The 22872-nt window shown below is 38.2% G+C and overlaps 1 protein-coding gene across 9 annotated transcripts in view; it reads left to right on the top strand.

Moving 5' to 3' along the window:
* Nucleotides 1-22872, top strand: part of NFIB (nuclear factor I B) — a 274329-nt gene that overhangs the window by 220823 nt on the left and 30634 nt on the right. For all 9 annotated transcript variants that reach the window (XM_027807930.2, XM_027807927.2, XM_027807926.2 and 6 more), the window contains exons 7-8: nucleotides 8677-8808; nucleotides 11216-11400. In XM_027807930.2, coding sequence (XP_027663731.1) covers nucleotides 8677-8808; nucleotides 11216-11400 — 317 coding nt within the window. The remainder of the gene's footprint in view (nucleotides 1-8676; nucleotides 8809-11215; nucleotides 11401-22872) is intronic.

The following is a 22872-nucleotide window of genomic DNA, read 5'->3' as shown; positions in this document are numbered from 1 at the left end:
TGTGTAATTGTTCTGTTCAAATGTTACCGAATAAGAGATTTCATTAGTATTTTTGAAACTGATCAGCTCCTATTAGAAATTGTAGGTTAAGTATTATTCTGTATGATCTAACCTATGTGGTGCAGAATGTCTGCAGTTACCAAAAGAATGAACCTCATGAATCAGAGGCATGTTTTTCAGTAATGGTACATCCATGAGGTGAAAAAAATTAATTTAGCCCACATATTGTAACTTTTTCTAGTCACCTCTCTTTTTTGTCTTCATTGAGAGATTCTTTGTTTCTGTTCTGTATACATAGATACATTTGAAAAGGTTCTTGATTTCTCTTTTTTACTGCTTTCATGCAAACTGTATCAAACTTTATCAAAGCAGTGTATTTCTGTGTGAGTTAATGATTTTGTCTCGGTTCAAAACCATTCCCCAGATAGATCTACAATTAAATTAATGTACCACACCTATTAAACCATCCTAAATTGTTACCAGTATAGACTATAATAGTAATAAAAAGGAGATGCCATAACCTAAATGCTTCTAAATCAACAATTTCCCTTTCATTGTTTTATCTCAAATGCCTCTTTAATCTTATTGCATTAGAAATTGAGAATACTATTCTAAATTCAGCAGTTAAGTTTATGATATTGATTTCATTTTCTAGCCAAGGTCCTTGGATTCTCAGCATTAATGAGATGTTATAGCTGTGCATTTTTCCTTGAAGTTTGGATGACTTTCTGCAGGATAATTTAATAATGACTAAAATGTACTCCAAAGTCTTTATAATTTGTTTGGCTTTTAATTAGATTTCTCTCAGTCTCCCATAGTGCTCTTCTATCTACTGGAATCTCATCTCTTAACAATGATTCATAGATGATGAAATGGCCCAGTCTGTTTCTGAAGTGTAAAGTTAAACACAAAAGTACTCAAGGTACCTAAAGTACACAGTGACTGCTCAAGGATTATGTATGGCAGTGCAGAGTACTTGGAGCCTCATGTGCGTTTGTTAATGACAGTATATATATTTGTTATAGTACATTCTTTATTATAGTGCATGGCAGCAACATTGTATTTTTGGTCTTATGCTTTTTATCTCTGTTTCCAAAGTCAGTCTAGTTACCTGCAGCACCTGCTCCACGTTTAATGGGTAGCCACCCCACTGAGCTCTGAGTTACTAAGTTCTTCCCACAGGGCACCTGGTGGGCTGTGCTGGCACAGAGGCAGTTGGATAAACCGAGTCTGAAGTTGTGGGGAGAAGTGAGGCAGGAGAGGCTGCAGAGGTGTAGTCTGGCACTGTACCACCTCCCCCTTGGGTCACGGCAGAGCTGCGGGAGATTTTCGCTTCCCTCCAACAGCAACACCCCACCGTCCCACGGTCTCCATGGCGACACCTGTGTCCTGGGGGTCTCGCAGCTGGACAATGCTTCCAGCATGACGAGGAAGACTGGCCAGCTTTATGCCAGCAGATCAATGCATGGAAAAAAAATGGTATTCGTCTCCTCACAAGAAACAGCGCAGGCATGATAACATAGCCATGCTGATGATGCGGCTTTCCCAGGAGGTTTACTGTAACTTTCTGATGAGGAGTGGCAAGGTGGGTTTGAAGGGTGAGAATGAAGAATTGCTGCCTACTGTTCTTGCAGGATAGGGTGCCATAGTTTCAGCCTAATCTTAGTGGGATTAGATGTAAATTTAAATAGCATTAATCTCTTCAGTATGGCAGTTAATTACTTACATTTCACATGACACTGTCAAACAACTGTTACGGGATTAGGTCTGTATATCCTATCCTACTGTTAAACACTTTTTCAAATTACTTTGGGATGCAGATGTTTCTGATGTGTATGTATTCAGTATTAATGCTCTAATCTTACCATCACATCTTTCTTCTTCTGTTTTATAAGCTTCCTTTTGTTGAAACTGAAAAATTAAAGAAAAATCAGTTAATTTTAGAAATATGTATGCAGCCATCCCAATTACCTTAACTTAGATAACCATGCACTTGAATTATACCTTTCAAAAGTGAGCATATGCAATTTTAACAGGAGTTACTGTTTTGCGGTACTGAGTTGTTTTGCTTTTTGTACATAAAATGTAGGATAATCAGTAATGCAATGAAGAAATACGGCTGTCAAACTTTATGCAGTTAGTCGCACACACCAACAAAAAGCATCCTACAATTTGTCTGGACAGAGACTCATCTGGGTTTCCTCATGCCCCTCACCTCCCCCACCCCCAGTGTGCTGGAGGATGTGAGGGCAGGTAGATACAACCTTTCTATCTTCTGTCCAAACCACTTCTGTTGAGGGGGGAAAAAAAGAATCTTGAAGGTTAACACATCCCATAGAATGTAACTGTTGGTAATGGAGTACAGTATTCTGCAAGTTTGCATGTAGATAAGGATGAGAAAAATGACATGTTTACTTCATCTAAAGGGCTTTTGACTGTCATGTTTCAGATGTCAGAAAGTTCTTGCATGACTTTCTTCTCTTACACGTTAATTAACTTGTTAATTAACGTATAAATTAATACTTACTGAACAATGCAAAATAAAATAGTGTAATTTATAGAAATGATTAATAGAGAATGAACAAGGAAGTAATTAAGTTGCTATTGTAAGAAATTTACTCTTGTTTTGCTGTAGCTTCTCTGAATTGCAATATTTTAGTACTTTTCTCACCAGCTTGCAGTACTGAAAAATGGCATTGGAAGAAATTCCAGTTAGTTCCTCTCCTCTTCATTGGTTTTTCACTAAAAATCACGGAAGAGAATACATTGATATGGTTCTCTGTTATGAAAAGGCAAAACAGCACAACAGTGTTTGTTTAGCCTCAGGCATGGTTCCTGATAGGAAAACCAGTGTCACAGTGTGGTAGACTGGACTGTACAATATTAGAGGTGTGCCTGTGAAAGTAATATTGGGGCTAAGTAGGCTGATTTGAAGATGGGAAGTTATAAAATCTTTGTACACTGAAATAACCTAGTATAAAATTTTCCTCTGTAAAATGCTTTTCCGCACTTGATGTAGAAGCAAAAATAAAAACGAGATCAGGATTTTAAACTTGAAGGGAGCTCTCTTTGAACCTTAACACTGGCTGCTCCTCAAGTTCAAACCACTCTCAACTCTTAAGCAACATGCATATATATTTTCATGTAAAGACCTCACTGTTTCTTGCAAAAGCGAGGACAAAGGCCTTCACACTGAGAATTGATACACGTGTCTCAGAAAGTCATGGGACAAAACTGGCAATGACTTTTTTTGTTTGGTTTGTTTTGTTGATTTTCCACTCAAGAAAACATTGATTATCAGAACTAAATTTTTCATGGAACTAAATAAATTTTTAGGAGGGCTTCTCTCTGGTCCAAGATACAGTGAGGGGGGATGAGACACCAACGAGCCAATGATTAGGGCATGGATTTGGATAGTGGGAGAGCTAGATGCAAAGCCTGATCTCTGCCTGATACTGAAGAGGAATCCCAGCAAGTCTGTCTCTGTTCTAGACATCGAGTATCTCAGACACCAAGCCGTTCCGGCACATCTGTCTTTCTCTGCTATTTATTCACAAAAATATGTCACCATTCCTTTTTTGTGAAGAAGGTAAATTAACTAAAATGTTTTTATTTTCAGTATTTTTGGTTTCTATCCAGTACCAGTTCCCAGTCTTTAGGGCAGATACAACAAAGCCTTTTTCTTATGAATGAGAGGTGGTTGTGCTTTGGAATCACTCAGCTGTCAGTGGTCAATATTAGGTCCCTTGTTGAGACCTACAGCTGAGAATTAGAGAATGCTTATAGGGTTAAAGGAAATCAGAGTGAGCACATCTGAAAATTGGTGATGCTGGCTTTGCCTGTGCAGGGTGGCTCTGCTCATTCTGTACAGGCACAGGTGTAAAACAATACTGACCCTCCTGAAGCACAGTGGGATTTGTCATGATTTATCATCATCATCCAGCTGTCTGATGTGAATTTAAAATTGTACTTAAGTTTTCACATGTGCTTCACACAAGTGTACCTACCAGATGTGATGGAGGCAGTGGAGAGTGAGGCCCAGCTGTATGTAGTGCATTGTGCCACCAGAAATTATTCCAGGTACTGCCTCTGGGATAATAGTACCTCATTTAAAAATGTAGTATGAAAGGATGCCTCTTACAGCTTGCAAGTGGTGCTATGGACTCCATAGCTTTCCTGCTTTCACTGTGGTTATATATACAGTAAGATGAATGTTGTTTTGTTTTGTTTTCTCTGGAGGTGTTGCTATACTAATGAGTTGAAAATGAATCTTTACAGATTGTTGTCTGCAGGAGAGTACCTTGTAAAGAAAGTCTTGAGAAACTAAGCAGTAGAAAAAGTATTAATGAGAAGAGTTGAAGAATGAACTGAGCATGAAAGAGCAGCTGCCCTGTTGTGGTGGTGAGCAAGAAAGCAGATCGGGTGTTCAGAAACAGGCAGGTGGATGTTTGAACTTGCTCTGGATCACTGTTCAATTCCAGCCAAGTTCTCCTAACAGGTGGCTTGCCCAGTGGTGTGCTAAGGTGACATTAATCCAGAGAACTGCCTGGATGACAAGCTTCAGACTGAGGAAGAGGGTCTTTGCTTTGATGAGGAAACTGGCAAAACTCATGTCTCATTAGCGTTTCCTAAGGTTCTTTGGAAGTGAACAATAGTGTAATTAAAGGCTGATGTAAACACGTTTCTGCACTTTCCCCGCAGCATTTTATTACATTAGAATTGATCAGAATTGTTGCCTTGGGCTGTCTTGAACAGCTATACATCTGGAGCACCATTTGTGCAGGCTGATGATGAACAGGCAACATACACTATGCTTCACAGCAGCTCTTCTGCCTTCCTATGTGACAGATTTACCTTGTTGGCTGATGAGATGATCTAACTCTTTTTATTTGCATAAGCCCCTTTTTCTTTGATGAGATGCTTTAAAATGTATAACATGCCACCTGTTTGGGTGCATACATACTGTAACTCCACAGTAATATGAGAATACAGGCAAAAGTGATTTGGAATAGCACTGAGAATTAAAAAAAAAGCCTGTTTTTCACATTTGAAGAAAATTCTCAGCAGGACAGGACACAGCATCTGATTAATGTAGACCTTTTGATAACTTTGACCAAGCGCTTTTGGCATCTTTCTGTTTTTCATCTGTACTTAGCATTTGTTCCAAAAGTCTAAAAATAAATCACAGTTGAAAACGTTTTATTTTAATTCTCAAAGTAATAAGGATTGGAATCTCATTCCTGAAACTTTGACACGGACATAATAGCAAGTAGCCTATTTTTGTGTTCTCTGTTTGTCATTCATTATGTACGTGTCAGTATATAACCAAGCTCTGTGTAGCTATGAGACTATACCTCATGATGTGGAAAAAATAAGACAAGTTTTAAAATGAGAAAAATGTGTGTTTTCTATTATGTAGAACCCCCTAGTAAAATCATAAGAAGTCTCAATGTCACTCCAACTCATTCTGCTTTATTTAAAGGCACTGTTTCTTATGAACAAAATTAAAGACAGTGAAAAAGTGTTTTGCATTTTTAATTTTTTCCTCACTTTTTATTCTTGTAACTAGTAACTCTCCAGAGAAATGCAACTTGTATGTTTTCTTAATAAAGCTTTAAATCTCCTCTTTTGGTCAAGGAGGAGACGGCTGCAGCCTTTCTTCCTAACCTATACAAACAGTTATTGTTCTGTCTCCCCTGTGGGCTGCATCTGCTGTTTGGCAGTGGCAGGAGCGTGAATACTCTGTTATGATGGCCAGGCACACACGGGGAGAGCCACAGGGGCTGCGGGGGGGGGGGGGGGGGGGGGCGGGAAGGGGCTATCTGGAATTACTTCTCAGTGCGAAGTGCATTGTTTTAACAAAGAAGCCGTTTCCTGCACTTCAGCTGTTACTACTTGCAGTTGCCTGTACTATATATAACAAGACTTCTGAAAATACTTCATGGTGGTGTGCTGTGCAGTGTACGTTGAAGTCACTGTTTTGGTGGGTAATGAGTATTTTTATGGCAGTGCTGAATTTTCTATTCCTGACTACCAGTCGTGTTCACCTTGGTGAGGAAACTGTCTCCTGTAGGAGAAGTTCATTGCATTTAACTTTGCAATTTCTGCCATCTGTTTTCTATATGTTAGCTACAATTTTTACTTCTGTAAAGTAGGAGCAGGAATAAATTACACATTTTTAAAGCAAATGCGAGAGTTGTCATAGGCACCAATCTCCTTTTCAGTAGATTCTTTTCAAATTAGTGATGCCACTGAGGGGTTAATGGATGGTCTGATTACATTGCACTTCATATAGCATACGTCTTTAAAGCAACTGAAATATTTCAGTTTTGAAAAAACACAACAACTTCTGCTTGTTTAATGAAGTAACAGTCACTAACTAAATTAAATCTGGTGCATTCCAGAAATCAGAGCAGCTGATGCATGCAGACCTTGAGGAGCTAGGCAGCTCTCTCTTTCATGGGTTCTTTTGTTGAGTATGAGCTTTACATAAGGAAAAGATTTTCCCCTTCCAGCCTATGGTTTGTTTTTTCCCTTAGGGAGGCTTAAGTGCAGCACTTTCAATCTGAAATAAAATTAAACTGTACATTCTGTCTTTTGTGGTAGCCTGTATGTGGTACAGTCAACAAGATATTTGATCACTGATAAGTTAGTTCTGTGACAACTACTGGTGACCACAGCCTTGTAGCGGGAAGCTGTGTATACAAGCTGCTAGGCACAGTTACCTTTTTTCTTAGACTGTAATGTTGTATTATTTATGAAGAGACAGAGATTGTGCATGCACAGAACCACAGTACAAAGACAGTAGTTGGTTAATTTTGTCCCGGGCTTTTATAAAATCTTATATCTGCTGGGTTGGTGTGAGAATTTTCTTGTGTTTACAGAACTAGGGCCTTATGTGAAGAAGCTGGGGTTGTCATCTCAGCAGAAAATAAAATATAATAAAATATTTTGAAATCATTCCAGAATTAATGTGCCTTCGTATCATGGTTTGCCTATGCAAAACTCTATTAAATTGTTTTTTTGCAATTTTACTTATTAATTTTCTTAGCTTAGCAGAATGTGTTTAACAAAACTGCAACTATTTGGTGACTTTGCTACCTGGCAATGGATTCAAAGAAACAAAATATTTCTCTGTTTTCTTCCTCAATGACAACTTATTTACTGAGTTTTTATAAGGCAGCTAGAGACACCTCTGTCAGCACTCAGTGTTTTTGATAACAACATAAAATTGTAACAGGTCATTACAATAAAAAGCATACAGTAACCTTTGTCATATCTGCTAAACCTGAATGAGTGCTAAATTGTTCTGTTGTAAAGCAGTTCCTCACACTAGCTGAACGTTTTGCTGAATCAAATCCTTTCTCAGCAGCCTTCTTGAAGAGGTGAACTTTGCAGGGTACCTGGGAAATCACCAGACTTAGTAGTCAGGAGCAGAGTGGAGCAGGGGAGTCGCCAGGAGGATGATGGACGGGCACTGGTGGAGTCTGCTCCGGGTCTGGTGCCAGAGCCTAGGCAGGGCTTAACAGTGGGATGGGGCAGAGTGGACAAGGGGTCTCTCAGTTTGATGGCTTCTGCTTTAAGTACAGCTTTTGGAGTGAAAACTCACCCATAAAATCCAGCCAGCTCAAAAAGCACTGGTCCAGTTTGGTGTCAGTAAGGCGCTCACATTTTGCAGGCCTGTCTGTGACTCCAGGATGATTGTATATCCCCCAGAATAGCACAATACAGTGTGCCAATATTAAAAGTGCCAAAATCACTTTAAGGGCTAATGTGGACCATGTAGGAAAGTCAGCTGCAACATGGCCCTGGTCCAGTACTTAAGAAATGACCTTTGCTTTAAACATGAGTTAGTCCCATTGATTTGAAATGGAACCCATTTATGACATTGATGTATGTCCTACAAAAATATTATAATTAACTTTGACATAATTTGCTGCAGAGCCCAGCAAATGTTGTTTAATTAATTTAACCTTTCAGAAAGGATGTAGTGTTTTTGCTTTATGCAGTATCAGTAATGCTGCATGGTAGAAATCATAAGTTTGCCCCTACTAGCATGTTACCTTCACACAGTGAGCTTTAAAGAGATGTTTTTGTTGATAGGGAAGCTGGAAGGAAGAGGTGGGAAGGCCCTACTTGAGACATGGAAAATATGAGATAAAGAAGTTAAAGTATCCTTTATTCTTAGGGAGGTTACATTGTTTCACTATGGTTTTGGGAAGGGTAAGGGATGGGTTTTGAAATAACAAAATAATAAATACCATAAACCAACATGTGTATGACAGTTACCCTACACACCTGAGTGTAGGTGTTCCATTAAAAAATGCAATAAAGGTTATGTGGCTGTTGAAGGAGAAGATGATTTGATGATGTTCTGGGGAGCTGAGAAGTGTCTAGGGAGGTTCTGGAGGCATGCATTTCTTCCCTGTTTGGCTTGTCTGGTACGAAAGGAATGCAGTTTGTGTTTTGCAGGACAAAGACCAGTTAGGGAATTATTATTCATTCTCAAGTTTTAAAGCAATAGTTTAAAATTAGTTTATTGGTCATGGGGGATTTGGGTCACCAAACAATATTTATTCAAGAACAGTAAAAATAAATATCTTCAGTCTACAAAATTATGTGTCCTGAGACAGGCTTCTGAGCTAATGTCACTGTTCCATTGTTTTTCTATTGTAGATATGTCTTCTCCTACTATGAAGAAACCCGAAAAACCTTTGTTTAGTCCTACTTCTCCCCAGGATTCGTCACCAAGACTGAGCACTTTTCCCCAGCATCACCACCCAGGAATCCCAGGAGTTGCACACAGTGGTGAGGGTTATGGAGGAGGAAGAAATACCTCCCCGTTCATTTAGTCTGTTCTCCTTTCCTACAACCAGATTGTGATGCATTTTTGCAGACTTTCTTAGAGACTTAATCCCGTTTATAATATTGATGAGAGTAGAAATGGACGAGGTTGGGGTATCCCTACAGAAATGCTCATTAAACTCAGTTCAGGTAGTCTGACTGCTTCAAGACACTGGAAAGGATTTATGATTAACCAGTGAATAAAATAAGCTGTAAACTGCATGAAGAAAATTACTTGAGGAAAAATCCTCACTGTCTTTCCTCCTCCCACCTACATCCTTTTTTAATATTGTTGCTATGACGATATTGTATTTAAATACCAGAATAGGTAGGATTTAATACGCAAGAGAAGTCACAACCATGTTCACTATGTGACACAGTGAAATAAATACCAGTGGTTCATTTGAATGCTCTGTCTGAAGAGGTAAGAGTCCTGATAAATATTTTTTAACATCTGTTTTCTGAAATTCATAGTAAATCCATGTAAAACTTCACTTAAAGTGTGAAGGAAACACTGGAAATGTGTCAGATTGCATGTTTTCTTGAGGGTTTATCAGGAATGATAGGGAGATTCCAGAATCAGTTTGTTAATTTTAGAGGTGAAAGTGATCCTAATTCTTCAGATGAGAACATGGTCCTCAGAAATCTCCCTTCAGCAGCTCAGCATGTCTCCCTATGAACTGCATATAAAGGGATTAATTTCTTGAGCAGAGCTAGGTGACTAGAGGAGTAAAACAGATTTGAGGATTCTTTCTTCTTTTCTTAAACATTCAGTTCTGCTTTGAGATTTTGTTTTGTGATTTCTCCATGATTTCAATTTTCCCTTTTCCAGTTTCACATGTAAGGACTATTTTCCCCTTAAAGTCCACTTGTTTTGTATTGTGAAAGTGAGCCTGGACTTATTCTGGACTCTGTAAGGTTTCCACCATCAGCAAATACTCTAGCATATCAGAGATGATGGGTGAAGTGGAAGGGCTAGATTTCTGCTCACTTGTGTTTGTTTTGCACAGCTCCCACATGTCAGAGCAATAACAAATGTTTTGTGATTAAACTGAACTGGTGGAGCTGTGATTTAAATGAGCCTGTCACAAAAGAAGCTTCCATAATTATTTTTGGCCCTATACTTACGTGTAGATCTTTTTATTTGCTTTAGTGTATAATTTTTAGATATAATTTGTAGGTGAGCCATTTACTTGCTAAGAAACCTGATTTCTACCTGTGTAGCCTGTTCTGTTATGTCAGTGGTATTGAGTTTTGAGATTTGCAAGGTTTTGATTACCAAGTACAGCAATTTTGGAACGTTCCTAGTGCTGTTTTTTCTTGAGCAAACTATGATTTCATCCTAGCTCAAAAATAGCAAGTAATTTAAAAATTAAGCTGAAGAAAGGATATGAGAATTGATCCAGAAAAGCAGTATAGCAGTATTGGTGTGCTTGTGCTCATACAGTCTAGAACCATGAACAGTTTATAAAATACCTTGCTTACACAGACCTGATTTTGTACCCTCCCACTAATGAAAATGAAGACAGTGTTGTCTTTTCTTCATTTCCATTGACTCTGTACCTCCTTTTAAAAACGTTGCCAAGGAGGTGCCCTCTAGATGTGTAGTAGGGGTGGAAAAAGGGTTGTTGTGCAGTGTGATAGAAAAACACTCTCAACTTCCAGCTGGACGACTGGGCAGCAGCAGGACATGCTGTACATTCCTTTCGCTGTAAAAACATTGTTAGTTATTTAGACATTACATACAGTCTATGTATTAGAAGTGTGTGATTTTAAGGGCTGGGAAGAAAAAGAATGCAAAGAAAAATACGTATAGGGTAGATAGTTTTTTGTTTGTTAGAGGTATTTTTGTTGGGTGGATTGGTTTCCCAGGCTCTGAAGTTGAATGTTCATTAGCATTTTCACCAAGGTCAGTTAATATTCATGGCATTATTGGTGAGTAGTTATTATCCTCACATGAGGCAGGTGGAGTGCAATGTGGTGAGAAATCACTAATTGTTTCTTAGGACTTGGTGACTTTGCTGTCCTATCTTGAGGTGCTGCAGTTAAAAGTGTAGGTTTTATTTATTGAGTAAAATATTTATTTTGTTTATTTGGGCTCCAGATGGGGAAACTGTATAATTGAACTGGTTTTTATGCTGGAGAATGATTACTGTTTAAAGAAAAAAAAAATGGTAGCATAATTCACAAAACCGAAACAAGATACAGTATTTATGAGTTTGAAACAGTAGCATTTTTCCATTGCCATGAAGCAGGAATGCAGTGCACTGATTTATAACTGACTTTTTACTTTTCTTGCTGTAACACAGAGGTGAAGATTTAGAAGACACACAGTGTGAAAATAATTTTAATTTTATTTTATCTTCTCCAGTCATCTCAACTAGAACTCCACCTCCGCCGTCACCATTGCCATTTCCAGCACAAGCTATTCTCCCTCCTGCCCCATCTAGCTACTTCTCTCATCCAACGATCAGATACCCTCCCCACCTGAATCCTCAGGATACTCTGAAGAATTATGTACCTTCTTACGACCCGTCCAGCCCACAGACTAGCCAGGTACTGTAAAACAATATGAACCCTCCAAAAGAAATCCTATGAGGAATGTGTGTCTTCCAGGGTATCTAGACTGGTATTGTATTAGTTCTGGTCTCAGAGCAACCTGGGAGTTGGCATATAAGCGATCCAGCAGCTTTTCCTGTTCAGCATGGTTGAATAACGTGTGCAGGTTAATCGCATCCATTCACTTTTCCTATGTCAAGCTAAAAAAATACTTGTACTGAGTGACCTGGCAGCACTACAGGGCAGGTCCTAGCCCTGCACCCCTCCTGCAGACTGGGTGCCTCTGGGCTGCTGGAGGTGAAGCTCCTGCTGCAGGACAGGGCAAGGAGCGTGCTGATACATACACGTGCATGCATGCACACACATGAACATACAGGTATACTAATAGACCAACAATCAAATAAACTCTGGCAAGGTAATGTGTGCCCTGTTTTGTAGACACCTGACATTACTTTGCACAGATGCAAAGACTTTATTGTATTGAGCACAGCACAGACCGACAAAATGGTTCCTTTTGTAGAGAACATGAGTTCCTGGGTGCTACACTGATTTAGACTTATGTCTCCATATAGAAATTAACATGGTTTTCATTAGCAAAGTAATCTGTGAATAACTGTGCAAAACTGCTTTCCATGATAGCATCAGCACATCATGCTAGTGTGTGTGGCTGCACTATAGAATAAATTGCAGTTGAGTCTTGGTCTGCCAATGCTTGGAATATTACCAGTGCCACTGTAATGTAATCTTTGCTGCTCAGGCTGTTGTTTAATTTTGATGCCTTGTCTGAAAGGCTCCTGGGGAGCCCCGTACCTTGTGCTTGAGCATGTTTTTTGGAAGGGCCTTGGGAGTGTATACTGAAGAGGCAGTGGTCAGGTTTTCCTGCTTCTAAGAGTTAGGTTCCCTCAGAAGGACTGTTTTATCAGAGATGAAGGGTTTGCTGTGACAGCATTTTGTTACAGGCTTTATTATGTTTTTCATCAATAATACCAGGCCCTTCAGTGTGTGCTTCAGGCACAACAGCAACAGAACTTGGGACTGAATCAAACTTTCTAAGTTGAATAACAGATACGGTCCCTCTGGGCTGTTCAGAAGGTCATTGTGGTTATTGTCCCCATGGGCTAATGCTCTGGCCCAGCTGCATGATTTTCAGTGTATTTTTTTTAAAAAAAACCACCTGGGTCCATAACATTAAAATTTACTTTGAAGAGAGAAATCCTAACTACGTGATTTTTGTTAGTTACAATATTATGCAAATTAAACCAAAAAGTGAAAATAGAGTATGCTGGCTTTAGAATACAGATTGCTATCTGCACATGGATGAAAAGTCTTTCAGTCCCATATAGCCTTTTTGCTGAGACTCAGCTGGGAATATTGCATGCAGGACCTGATTTTAATTTGTGTAAAATTTCCATGAATAACAAAGTCTAATTAAGACATCCATTAAAAGTCCTTAACGTTAATTCAGTGCAGAAAATCTTAGAGTTCTGTTGGATTTTTTTTTTTAAACTGATGTCTTAATTAGGCACTATTAATGGAAAAAATATGCAAATTAAAATCAGGCCCTTACTGTTATGCATTTCTTTAATTATTCAGTGCTTGTTTAACTTACATTTTGAATTCTTATATATATCTTAAAAGAGCAGATTAGGTGATAACTCTCTCTGGATTATTCCATGTTCTGCTTTGGATAATTGCTGAAAAAATACAACATCTAATGAAGTATCTGACTTTCTTTCAGACACCTGACAAATGTGCTGTCTTGTGATTTTAACATTGGGGAGTATATTCATTAAGCAGGAGAAATGCTTTCAACACTTTGCCCAACAAAAGCCTTACTCTCTTCCCTTATCTGTGGTTGAAAGATGAATCTTTAGACCTTAAAAGATAAAATTTTACTCTGCTGATTTTTTTCAGAGTAGTAGCAAACTGAAAATACTTCCTATTCTTGTGTTGTGGCACTATAGGGAATAATAGGCCAAACTGGCCTCAATTTCCTACTTTCATCACCTTTCATAACCCTTTATATTAGGGTAATATTTTTCGTTTAATTTGATGCTTGATTTAGTTGCTGAGAAGAGAGAATGGAGTTAAACAACACCAAGCATGGGATTCCAGGCATCTGCATCAGCTATTCTCCACAATTCATTCATCACTATTATTAGTGGAATCTCTTTTAAGTTTAACTCTTTAATGTTCACCTCTGAGATGTACTTTACATTAAAGGAGTTGCATGCCTGCTCAAAATATCTCTAAATAGAACAGATAATGGATGGCTGTACAAAAAGTAAAACGGCAAGGATAATTTTTTCTTAGGAAAAGAAGCAGCGGCTGTCTGTGGAGTTTCAATGACAAAAGGGAATTGTTCTGATACAATGGCATGCTCTGAGCCAAACCAGTTTTTCTTTTCTAAATAAAACATGAATTTTTATTCAAACAAATTTATTGTAAAATGTAAAACTGCATCAGTAGGAATACCACATCAAATTTAATTACACTTTCCCACCTCAAAACACAGTCATTGGGATTTCAAAAGGAGAACTATGATGATAGTTTTAATTTCAGCTTTAGGAACAGAAAGGATGGATACTCTGACAGCATTTACCTAAAATGAACTGTTCCTCCCCAACATCTTTCAGTAATATGCTAATTGAGATTGTTACGACAAGCAACTGAGATGCCTTGTACTCCCCACAGCAATTTTGAGATTAATTACATTACTGCTGCACTGATTATAGTAAGACAGTCAGGCTATTCAATGGACTACTTTAAGTAAAATTAATTTAAAGATCTAGAGCTCCCATAGGTTTCCATAGTGGGAAGCAATGGGCAATTTTTGTGACATAATGTTAAATATTCCAAATTATGTGTGGTGGACAGTGAGGAAGTTCAAACAGGCCCTTTGGCTGCAGTGAAAAATGATTCAACAATGGATGATCCTAAACAAAAGAGAGCTGTGGCTGTCAGTTTCATGCATATCTGCTATTTATCCCCTGTTCAAGCTGGAGAATAAATAAACTAATGTATTGAACAGAAATGGACCTTGTTAGATATAGAGCTGGACTTGCCTCCAACTAGTAGTCTGAAAAGTTCCCAAGGTTTTGAGAACTCCTGTACTTTCCACTAAGTAAGTAATCCTGCTGAACTCTTTTTATTATACTTATTTCAATGCTTTTCTTCTTAGCTAGGCACGCATGTTACTGGAAGAGATTGTGTGTGAGTGTGTATCTGTATTGTGATGGGGTACTGATGTCTCCAGAGTTAAATTGTTACTGGTTACTCACTGTAAGTTTCAGCAAAACTTATCTATTGGTATGTGTCTAATCCACCTACAGCGTTTATCCATCTACAGGTTACTCAAGTTTTCAAAGCTACCACAAATTTTGAACATTTATTTCCTTTTTGAATGATTCCAGATGGGTGAATCTTTTAATTGGAAAATATTGCCTTCTCTGTGTGTACGTACACATGTGCATGGACACACACAAATCTGCACAGACTTGAAATGCATTAATAATTGAGAATGTATGAACCAATATACAGTATCAAAATCATATTTCCAATGAGCCTGAACAAATCACCAAGCACAACACCACTTGTGTGGCTGAAGTCAAAAGCAAAAGCTCCAAACTTATATGCCCCATCAAGTTAAATGGAGTGATTTGCTAATTAAGGTGTGGTGAACCACAGAGGAAGGGCCAGCAAGTGTGATGAAGGAAGTGGTGGTAAAGCAAACAGTTAAGGTGGATCCTGCTGAAGAACATCCTGGCATCAGTGAGAATTTTTTGACTAAACCAAGCAAACAGAAGTAGACAATCTTGCAAGCCCTTTGAGTTTGGATTATGAAAGGCACAGTTTACAGGTAACCTTGACTAGAATTTTGTGATATTTTTGATGAAGTATGCAGTTTTCAGTGGCATGGTAAAACTATTCCAGCTTTAATTTTTTAATGGCTTTATCTTTGTCTGAAGACAGAAATACTGAACTGCTTGAGAAGAGCTGCTTCTGGAAGTTGGTGAGGCCACTAATTTTCGTCTCATAATTGATGGGGGTATACAGTTTTTTGTTCAGTGAAAGATAGGCACACTCCAGGAATGCTAGACAGGTGCTTTATCATTTTTCAGCACAGTAACCGTAGTCATTTAGCAATGAGGAGGAAGTCCTGTGATGAGGAGGGAATCCTGTGAGGCTCTGTTTGGGCTGGTCAAAGGGTTTCCCGTTGGTTCCTGGGAGAATACTAGCAGAAGCAGCTGACACAAGTGATATGTGTGCATGTGGTTTCTTTGGTATAGCTAGCACATTTATTTGTTGACAGTTAATAGTTGTCAGCTTCTTGGGCAACTCTTCCCTTGTAATTTGTAAGAAACTATAGAAAATTAAACATGGCAATGTGCTGGTTTTAATTGTAATTGGAAGGCAGAGACCGAGTACTATCTTAAATACTGACAAGGCATTTAAGATGTAATTGCAGTTATAAATGATTATTTTGTATTTAATTTTTTTCATTTTTAGTTTATTAAATGCACAGTTATATCTCCAGAGTGCATGAAATACTACTTAATCCACAGATAACTTCTGAACATTTATCTACAAAGAGGTTTCCTTTCCCGTGCTTGTGTAACAAGGCCTTACCCTGTTGTTAACGCAAATATACGAGGAAAGCTTACTATTTCCTTGTGCTCTATCTGTAGACAAACAATTCAGATATTGCGAGATCATGGGTAAAATTGTGCTTCAGAATGGAGGACTCTTCGCCTAGAATGTCTTATGATATCTGTGTCTGAACATGGGTTGCTGGAACTGCAGCTGCGCTCAGTTACAGCATGCTTTCTCAAATGGATGAGACTCAAGAGCTTTACAAGTGAAAATCAACACCCTGATTTCTCTCAGAAGGTAGTACAGAAGTGATGTTGTCAGTCAAGAACTGGCAATAACATGTTTTTTCTAAAACTAATTCCTCAAGCAGACAGGTAGCTGCATGTCACACCACCTGAAGCTTTTGTGTGGCATCTCCTAGTGAGGTCTTCATGAGATGTGTTGTGGCAATGAGTTACTCAGGTTGCAAGGGTATGGAAACTAGTGAGATTCATCTTCATGAAAAATGGTAAGGGGCACTTTACAAAGGCAAAGTACATTTCTGTTGCTACCATAGTGTCCAGTAGCAGACAGGAAATTTTTATAGCCTTGCTTCTTGTCAAACAAATGCTTTATGGAGCCCATCAGGTTCAACCTGAGGAGGAACTGCCCTTCAGTACCTTCTGGAGTCTTACTGACAGTGCTCTAATAATACCATTCCCTTATGTCTAGCAGAGTCTCAAAGTCATTGTGCTGTATAAGTCAGATAGGTAATAACTCGACGATATGTCTTCCATGCATTTGATGAAACTGCGTCTTGTACCATTGAGCTGTCTTCAGTGGGAGACTAATATGGCCATTAGATGTTTACAGGTGATGTAGCACTAGGGTGCTCTAGGCAAAAGCTCTACTAAGGTCAAAGGTCAGGTTAGTCATGTAACAAAAAAAAAAAAAGGGGTGTGTGTGTGTGTGTTTAGAAAAAAAGGAAGATAATTCTTCCACTTTTATTTGTAGATTTTCTGAATCGTCCATCACCCTCTGTGGATATCACAGAGCATGGTGGCATGGACTCAGAGACAGAACTTATCCGCTATGATTGCCAGGTTCATAGATGTGGGTAGAAGACAACTGTTAAGATACTTGGTATGCGAGCAGAGGACCAAAATGTACAGAAATGGATCTTGTACATCTTCATAAAAAAATGAATTCAATTAATTGTCTCAAAACTACACTGTCATGAGTTTTTGCAGTGACAGTCTTCAACCATAGTATCAGAACTTTGCCATTACAATGGACTGGAACTGTTGAGAAGAAATGGGTGGACAGTATTTCCAAACATGCTGAATCCAATCTGACTACAATGCACTCATTGGTTGATCACCTGGTTATAATGGGGCAACATTGGGAAACACAGAGTTTCTATTGAAAAACCTGTGTTTTGGGATGCAAATACATTATTCTCCAAGTATAGTGGTTAGCTGGAATAATGTAATTTTTATTAAGCCCTGAAACATCTTTCTGAAACGCCTAACACAGCATCATATGTAGCTGTACCTAGGACATGCACAGGATTGAGATGATTTCTGGCCTTTGTTGATTTTTTCTTTGAAGATACTTTGTATTTAAGATTCCAAGGAAATTATCCAAGGATAATTATTTTATTTGGAATTTGGAATTTTAATTACAATTTTTTTTTTTTAAGACACTGCGCAAATTTAAACATAAAATATATGTTATCATATAGGCAACCTAATAGTTTATGTGAATTGTTTAATATGTATATCAGAACTGTGTTATGTTTGGCTATCTCATCTGTAGATGTTAGTGTTGCTACTTCACTATGGCATCAGAAAGATCTTTTTAACACTGGAAGTAGTGAGCTATGTGACAAGACACTGTCCTAAAATGTTACTGAAGACCTAAGGTGTGAATGTGCTGGCATTTGAGCAAATATGTGAACAGAAGTCTGAGAGAAGGATGTTTAATTACTGATTATGAATATGTTAGTAAAAACCCAGCAAGGAAATCAGGAAAAGTTAATCCTGATTGTAAGAAAGTCCATATGCATACTGTTAAATTTTCTGTTCGGGCTTCAGACCTAAGGATTAACTGAGAATGTGCACAGTGCACACAATCAGATATTAACAGTCTAACAATCTGAGTGAAGTTATGTTACAGCTATGATAGTGAATACAACTCATCTGTGGCTTTGGACACGTGAGTGGATTAATCTGTGGCAGTTCAATTAATGGTGTGAATTAAAAAGCTGGAAAATGTTACACAAATCTGAAAATCAAATTAACCTCCAATCCAACAATAGAAAAATGTATACTGGCATAAATGGGGGCTAAATTTGCCAGATCTCCATTGTGTCTGCTTCTTTCTCTCACCCATTTTCAAATGCACAGCTTGTTTATCTAACACAGCTGCGTCCGTGTAACTTGCTTGAGGTTTACGCCTCAGGCATCATCCCTCTGTTTGTGAATCCATCACATAGACATATTGATGCCCTAGTTGATGGTAACAGTTGATTTTTCACCTGTAATGCATTTGTCTTTAATAATATCTTCATGGAAAACTGGAACTAAAACCTAGAGTTTGTTTTAAATAAGGAAAAAATGAATTTATATTAAATGATGTGCCATAAATACTTGCACTTGTAATTCAAGTGGATACTGTACAAATAGATATGTAATTTCTACTCTAAAATGTCTTTTGACATAACTACAAATGTTAAAAGGAGAACAAGTCACAGAAGTTATTTCTAGCTGCAAAAGTTAAAAGGAGAACTGGTCACAGAAGGTACTTCTAGCATCCAGTTCTCAGTAAGATTGTGAATTGACAGGTTCAGAGAGCTACTTCTGACCAGAGGGTTTCCCTCTTCGCACTGAAAACTTAAAGCAGGACAAAGAACTTGAGACATCTGAGAGAACCAATGTTCTTGAACTTGTGCCACTATCATCTACCACAGTTCAGAATCTAGACCTTTATTTCAAAAGCTTTTAGTTTTGTGTTTGCAAAGAATGTGAATTGAGTATAAGCCAATGTAGCCATGTCAGTGTCACTCTGAAGACAGGTCTAGGCAATAACCGAGACAATTATGTGATCTGTTTATTTAGGACTATTTTATGAACTTAAGCTGTAAACTAACCATGATAACTCGAATATTAGTTCTGTTAACAGTTTCACTGTTCACTGCATGCAAGAAAGAGAAGTATGGATGTTTCAGAAGCTTTTTCTTATGAGTGACATTTATGTAAAGAATCTGGGCGAGTATGAGGCTGTTTTTCATAAACTCTGTTTTCAAATGTAGCACATCCAGGAAAAATACCGAAGTTTCAAGAAAATATCATGTGTACCATTTCCCGTGACAAGCTATGTCAAAGTGAGGACCTTAGTTCACATCTGAAAGACAGCTAGGATTGTTGAAGAAGAATGATATATGTAAAAGTCCCCATAGGTATGTGCTTACCTACAACTGAGGCTAGTTAAAAACTTAAATACAGGAAATTTTGGTATGGGGGGAGAAGTCAGGTCCTTAGACGTGGTACACCAGGCTCTGCCTTGTGTGTACTTATCCTTCCTATTACCTTGTTTGCTGAGCAGTAACACCTGAACAGTTACTGCAATATACAATATTTGACATTACTTCAGAATTTTTTAAAAAATGTTATGTTACAAATATGAAAACAGAAGTAAAGCCCTTGGAAAACAATAGATGTTAGAGATTGCAAAAATAAAAGCAGAATAAATCATAGAGTGCAGTCAGAAGATACTTGGTAGGATGTGACAATATGCAATAAAATTGTTAAGAGGCAGGTAACTAGGTTATAATTGCATTTAAAATCTAATGTGCAGCCAGAGTCTGAAATGTTGAAACCATAAGAATTAAACTTACTGAAGTAATGAGTTTTCTGTTTTTTTACTTCAGAGTTTTTATTCTTCTGTTTAGAGGTTGCAGACCTCAGCTTCACTGCATTGTGTCTGCACTCAGTTTTACAAGTAGGACAGATGTGGAACAATGCCTACTATTTAAGAAGACATTAAAAAAACAGAGAAGAAATAGACATGTAGACACTTGCTTGGTTACAAATCACATTGACTAAAATCACTGAGCTTCCCCCTGTATGCCAACAAGGACAGGATTTCACCCTCAGTTTGGATGAAGTAGGTGATATACCGCACTGCTGTTATGTATCGCACAGGGGAAAACATGGTTTACATGAGAATACCCTATAAGTATATTCCTTGCCTTATAACTTGGCAGGGAAGGGGTTTTCTTATTCGGAGCATATCCACAAGGACTAAGCCGGAGTCCATGTGAGCCATTGCATTCCTGTTGACCGGTATCACTAAGGAACCTTAGAAGGTGATAACATTCCTGTAAATCGTCCTGGTCTCCAGCTGTGTCCTTCTAATTCATTTGAGTCTGGCTTTGGAGACAGAGCTGCTTTTGGAAGCTGATGACACTGGCTGTTCTAATCCATAAACTGCCTGGAAGCTTCTTTCTTAGTTTTTGATAGAGGTTGGTCATTTTGGTAAGGGATTCTCAGTTGCTTTTGTGATATTGTTAGCATACCACATGAGCTAAGGCTCCTAAGGTAGCCCTGTGGTCACAGGCCAGTGACTCCATGTAGGAGCTACCAGACACCACTGAGAGGTGGTGGTCCCTCCAGCAGGTTGTGTGGACAGCTGAGCTGCCAGGGCAGGGGAGGGGGCTTGCACCTCCCCAGAAACATATTGAAAAGCCCATCCAACATAGAAAGCAGGACTTAATGACAAGAATTTCAGTGTTTTTAGAGAAAAGCTTGTCATAAGGCCCACCTGTTTTTCTGACGGTTTTCCCCACAAATGGTTCAATCTGTGTCATTGCTCCCTTACCTACAACAGAGCCTGTTTTATTGCAAGACTGAGATATCTTGAGTTGAACTCTGTAGAACTTGCAATCAGCGAGTGAGGATACTTGCCTCTCAAGTTTTGGAGTGTCTTGTGTCTTGTATGGACAATTTATTTTAGGTAACTCTTAGCAAATTTCTGCATTTAAGTTAGTTAAAATTTTCATTTTGTTCTAAGGCAGGTGGAGTCAGATTTCTTGGGACCAAGACACTTGTTTTTTAAAGGCTGGCAGGCCTTTAAAATAGAGTCCACAAAATGCAATTCCCTAAACTACTGCTAAGATAAATCTCAAAGAAAGTGGACTGACAGGTACTTAGTATATCACTGTTCGCTGTTATAGAAAGACGTAATTTGTGTTCTTGAGGGAATACCTCTGTAATAACTGAGTGGGTTCTCCACTTATGACCCCTTGGTCATGTAAACATGCAAGAAAGTGCTCAGCTAACTTTTAGGCCACATTATTATCTAGAAATTGTCTTGTATATATTCTGCCACATCTCATTTTCATTTCAAGTACACATAATAAGGGAGATCTATCTAACTGCTAAGTTTCACCTAGTGAATAAAATGTAATGTAGCATGCCAGTTATTTGGGGAAGTTGTGTTATTTGCAAAATTTTTGTCATTCCTTTAAATCCATGCTGCTTTCTTATTTTGAAGCTACTTTGACAGCTGACATTTCTGTTACTAGCGTCCTAGTAGTAACTTCTCAGCTTATGCAACTAGAAACATGAATGAAAATGTAGATACCACCCAATTTCTGTATTAGCAAGATCTTGGGATTCCAAGGCTCTTCTGTCCCCTGCTCCAACACCTCCTAAACATACAGTTATCTTTAGGGGGTGACTTTCCTTCGTTTAGAGAGGTAGTTTGTTGGCCGCTTCTCATTAGTGTGCATTTTTACTGTTATTTTTCATTGTAAGACTTTTGATTTTAGAAAGTAAAATAGTCTACTAACTGATCAATGTTCCTATGAATACAAGTTTGGTCTCCTTCTCACATTTTCTATTGTTTTCTTCTAGCTTAGTTTTAGGTGTCCTAAAGAACGAGAGTCTCCCTTGAGGGCATTTGCAAAGTCTAGTAGATCATACTGCCAGGAAGTTTCTCCTGCTATTAATTTTAAATTTCCTCCTTCTCAATTTCATTCCATTACCCTGAGTTTATACTTCCTGTACTTTCCAAGTAATTCCTTCCTCTTCTGTGTGTTTATGCTCTGCACATACTTGCAGTAATTGTCTCAGCCAGTTATTATTTCAATTACCATAGTCATGCTTACCTCTGTTAACCTTTCCTTGTATCAGTTGAATCAGGTTCTTTTTCAACCCACTTCTTTACTCAGATTATCTCAGATTTGACTCAGATCCTTCTGATATTAAGATTCCCAGTATATTTTACTTTGTATGGCTGTATTTTAAAATACCTATGATTCACAGAACACAGAATCACTTTAAGACAAATGTTAATCACCCGCTGTTGAAAAAACTATTTACTACTTGCTAATTTTTACTGCAAGTTATTTACCATTGGAGTATTTACAGTCATGCAGAAAGCCTAAGACATGTTTAAGCCCTGGATAAACATATACATTTACCAGTCAACATTGCCAAATTCAGATGTGCCTATATGCAAAATTAGCATATTATCTTGATGACCACAAGGTCATAGGCAGACTACTTCTTGTATCTATGAAATAATTGTCTTTATTATGCTCTTGACTTGCAAAGTTCCCATGATTAAACATTGCTGTGTTTTTGGTAGGCTGCTTTTGGCCAGGTGTTATGACATATGCATTATAGTATATTGCATCCTAACCCTCTCCCTCCACTCCCAAATGTGGACTATTGGTTAGACTTCCAGTATGCATAATCTCTGTGGACAACTGCGTGCAAGTCTTGGTTATGCTCCAAGCCAGTGCAGTATGGCATGTGAAAACAGAGGTTCTGCATCATTTGTTTGCTCTTAATACTTCATACATTAGGGCCTGTGCCTGGTCAGTTTAAT

Source organism: Falco cherrug, chromosome Z (assembly GCF_023634085.1).
Source record: "Falco cherrug isolate bFalChe1 chromosome Z, bFalChe1.pri, whole genome shotgun sequence".
Classification (NCBI taxonomy): domain Eukaryota; kingdom Metazoa; phylum Chordata; class Aves; order Falconiformes; family Falconidae; genus Falco; species Falco cherrug.
Note: the sequence above shows the minus strand (reverse complement) of the source record. Positions and strands in the feature narration are given on the sequence as shown.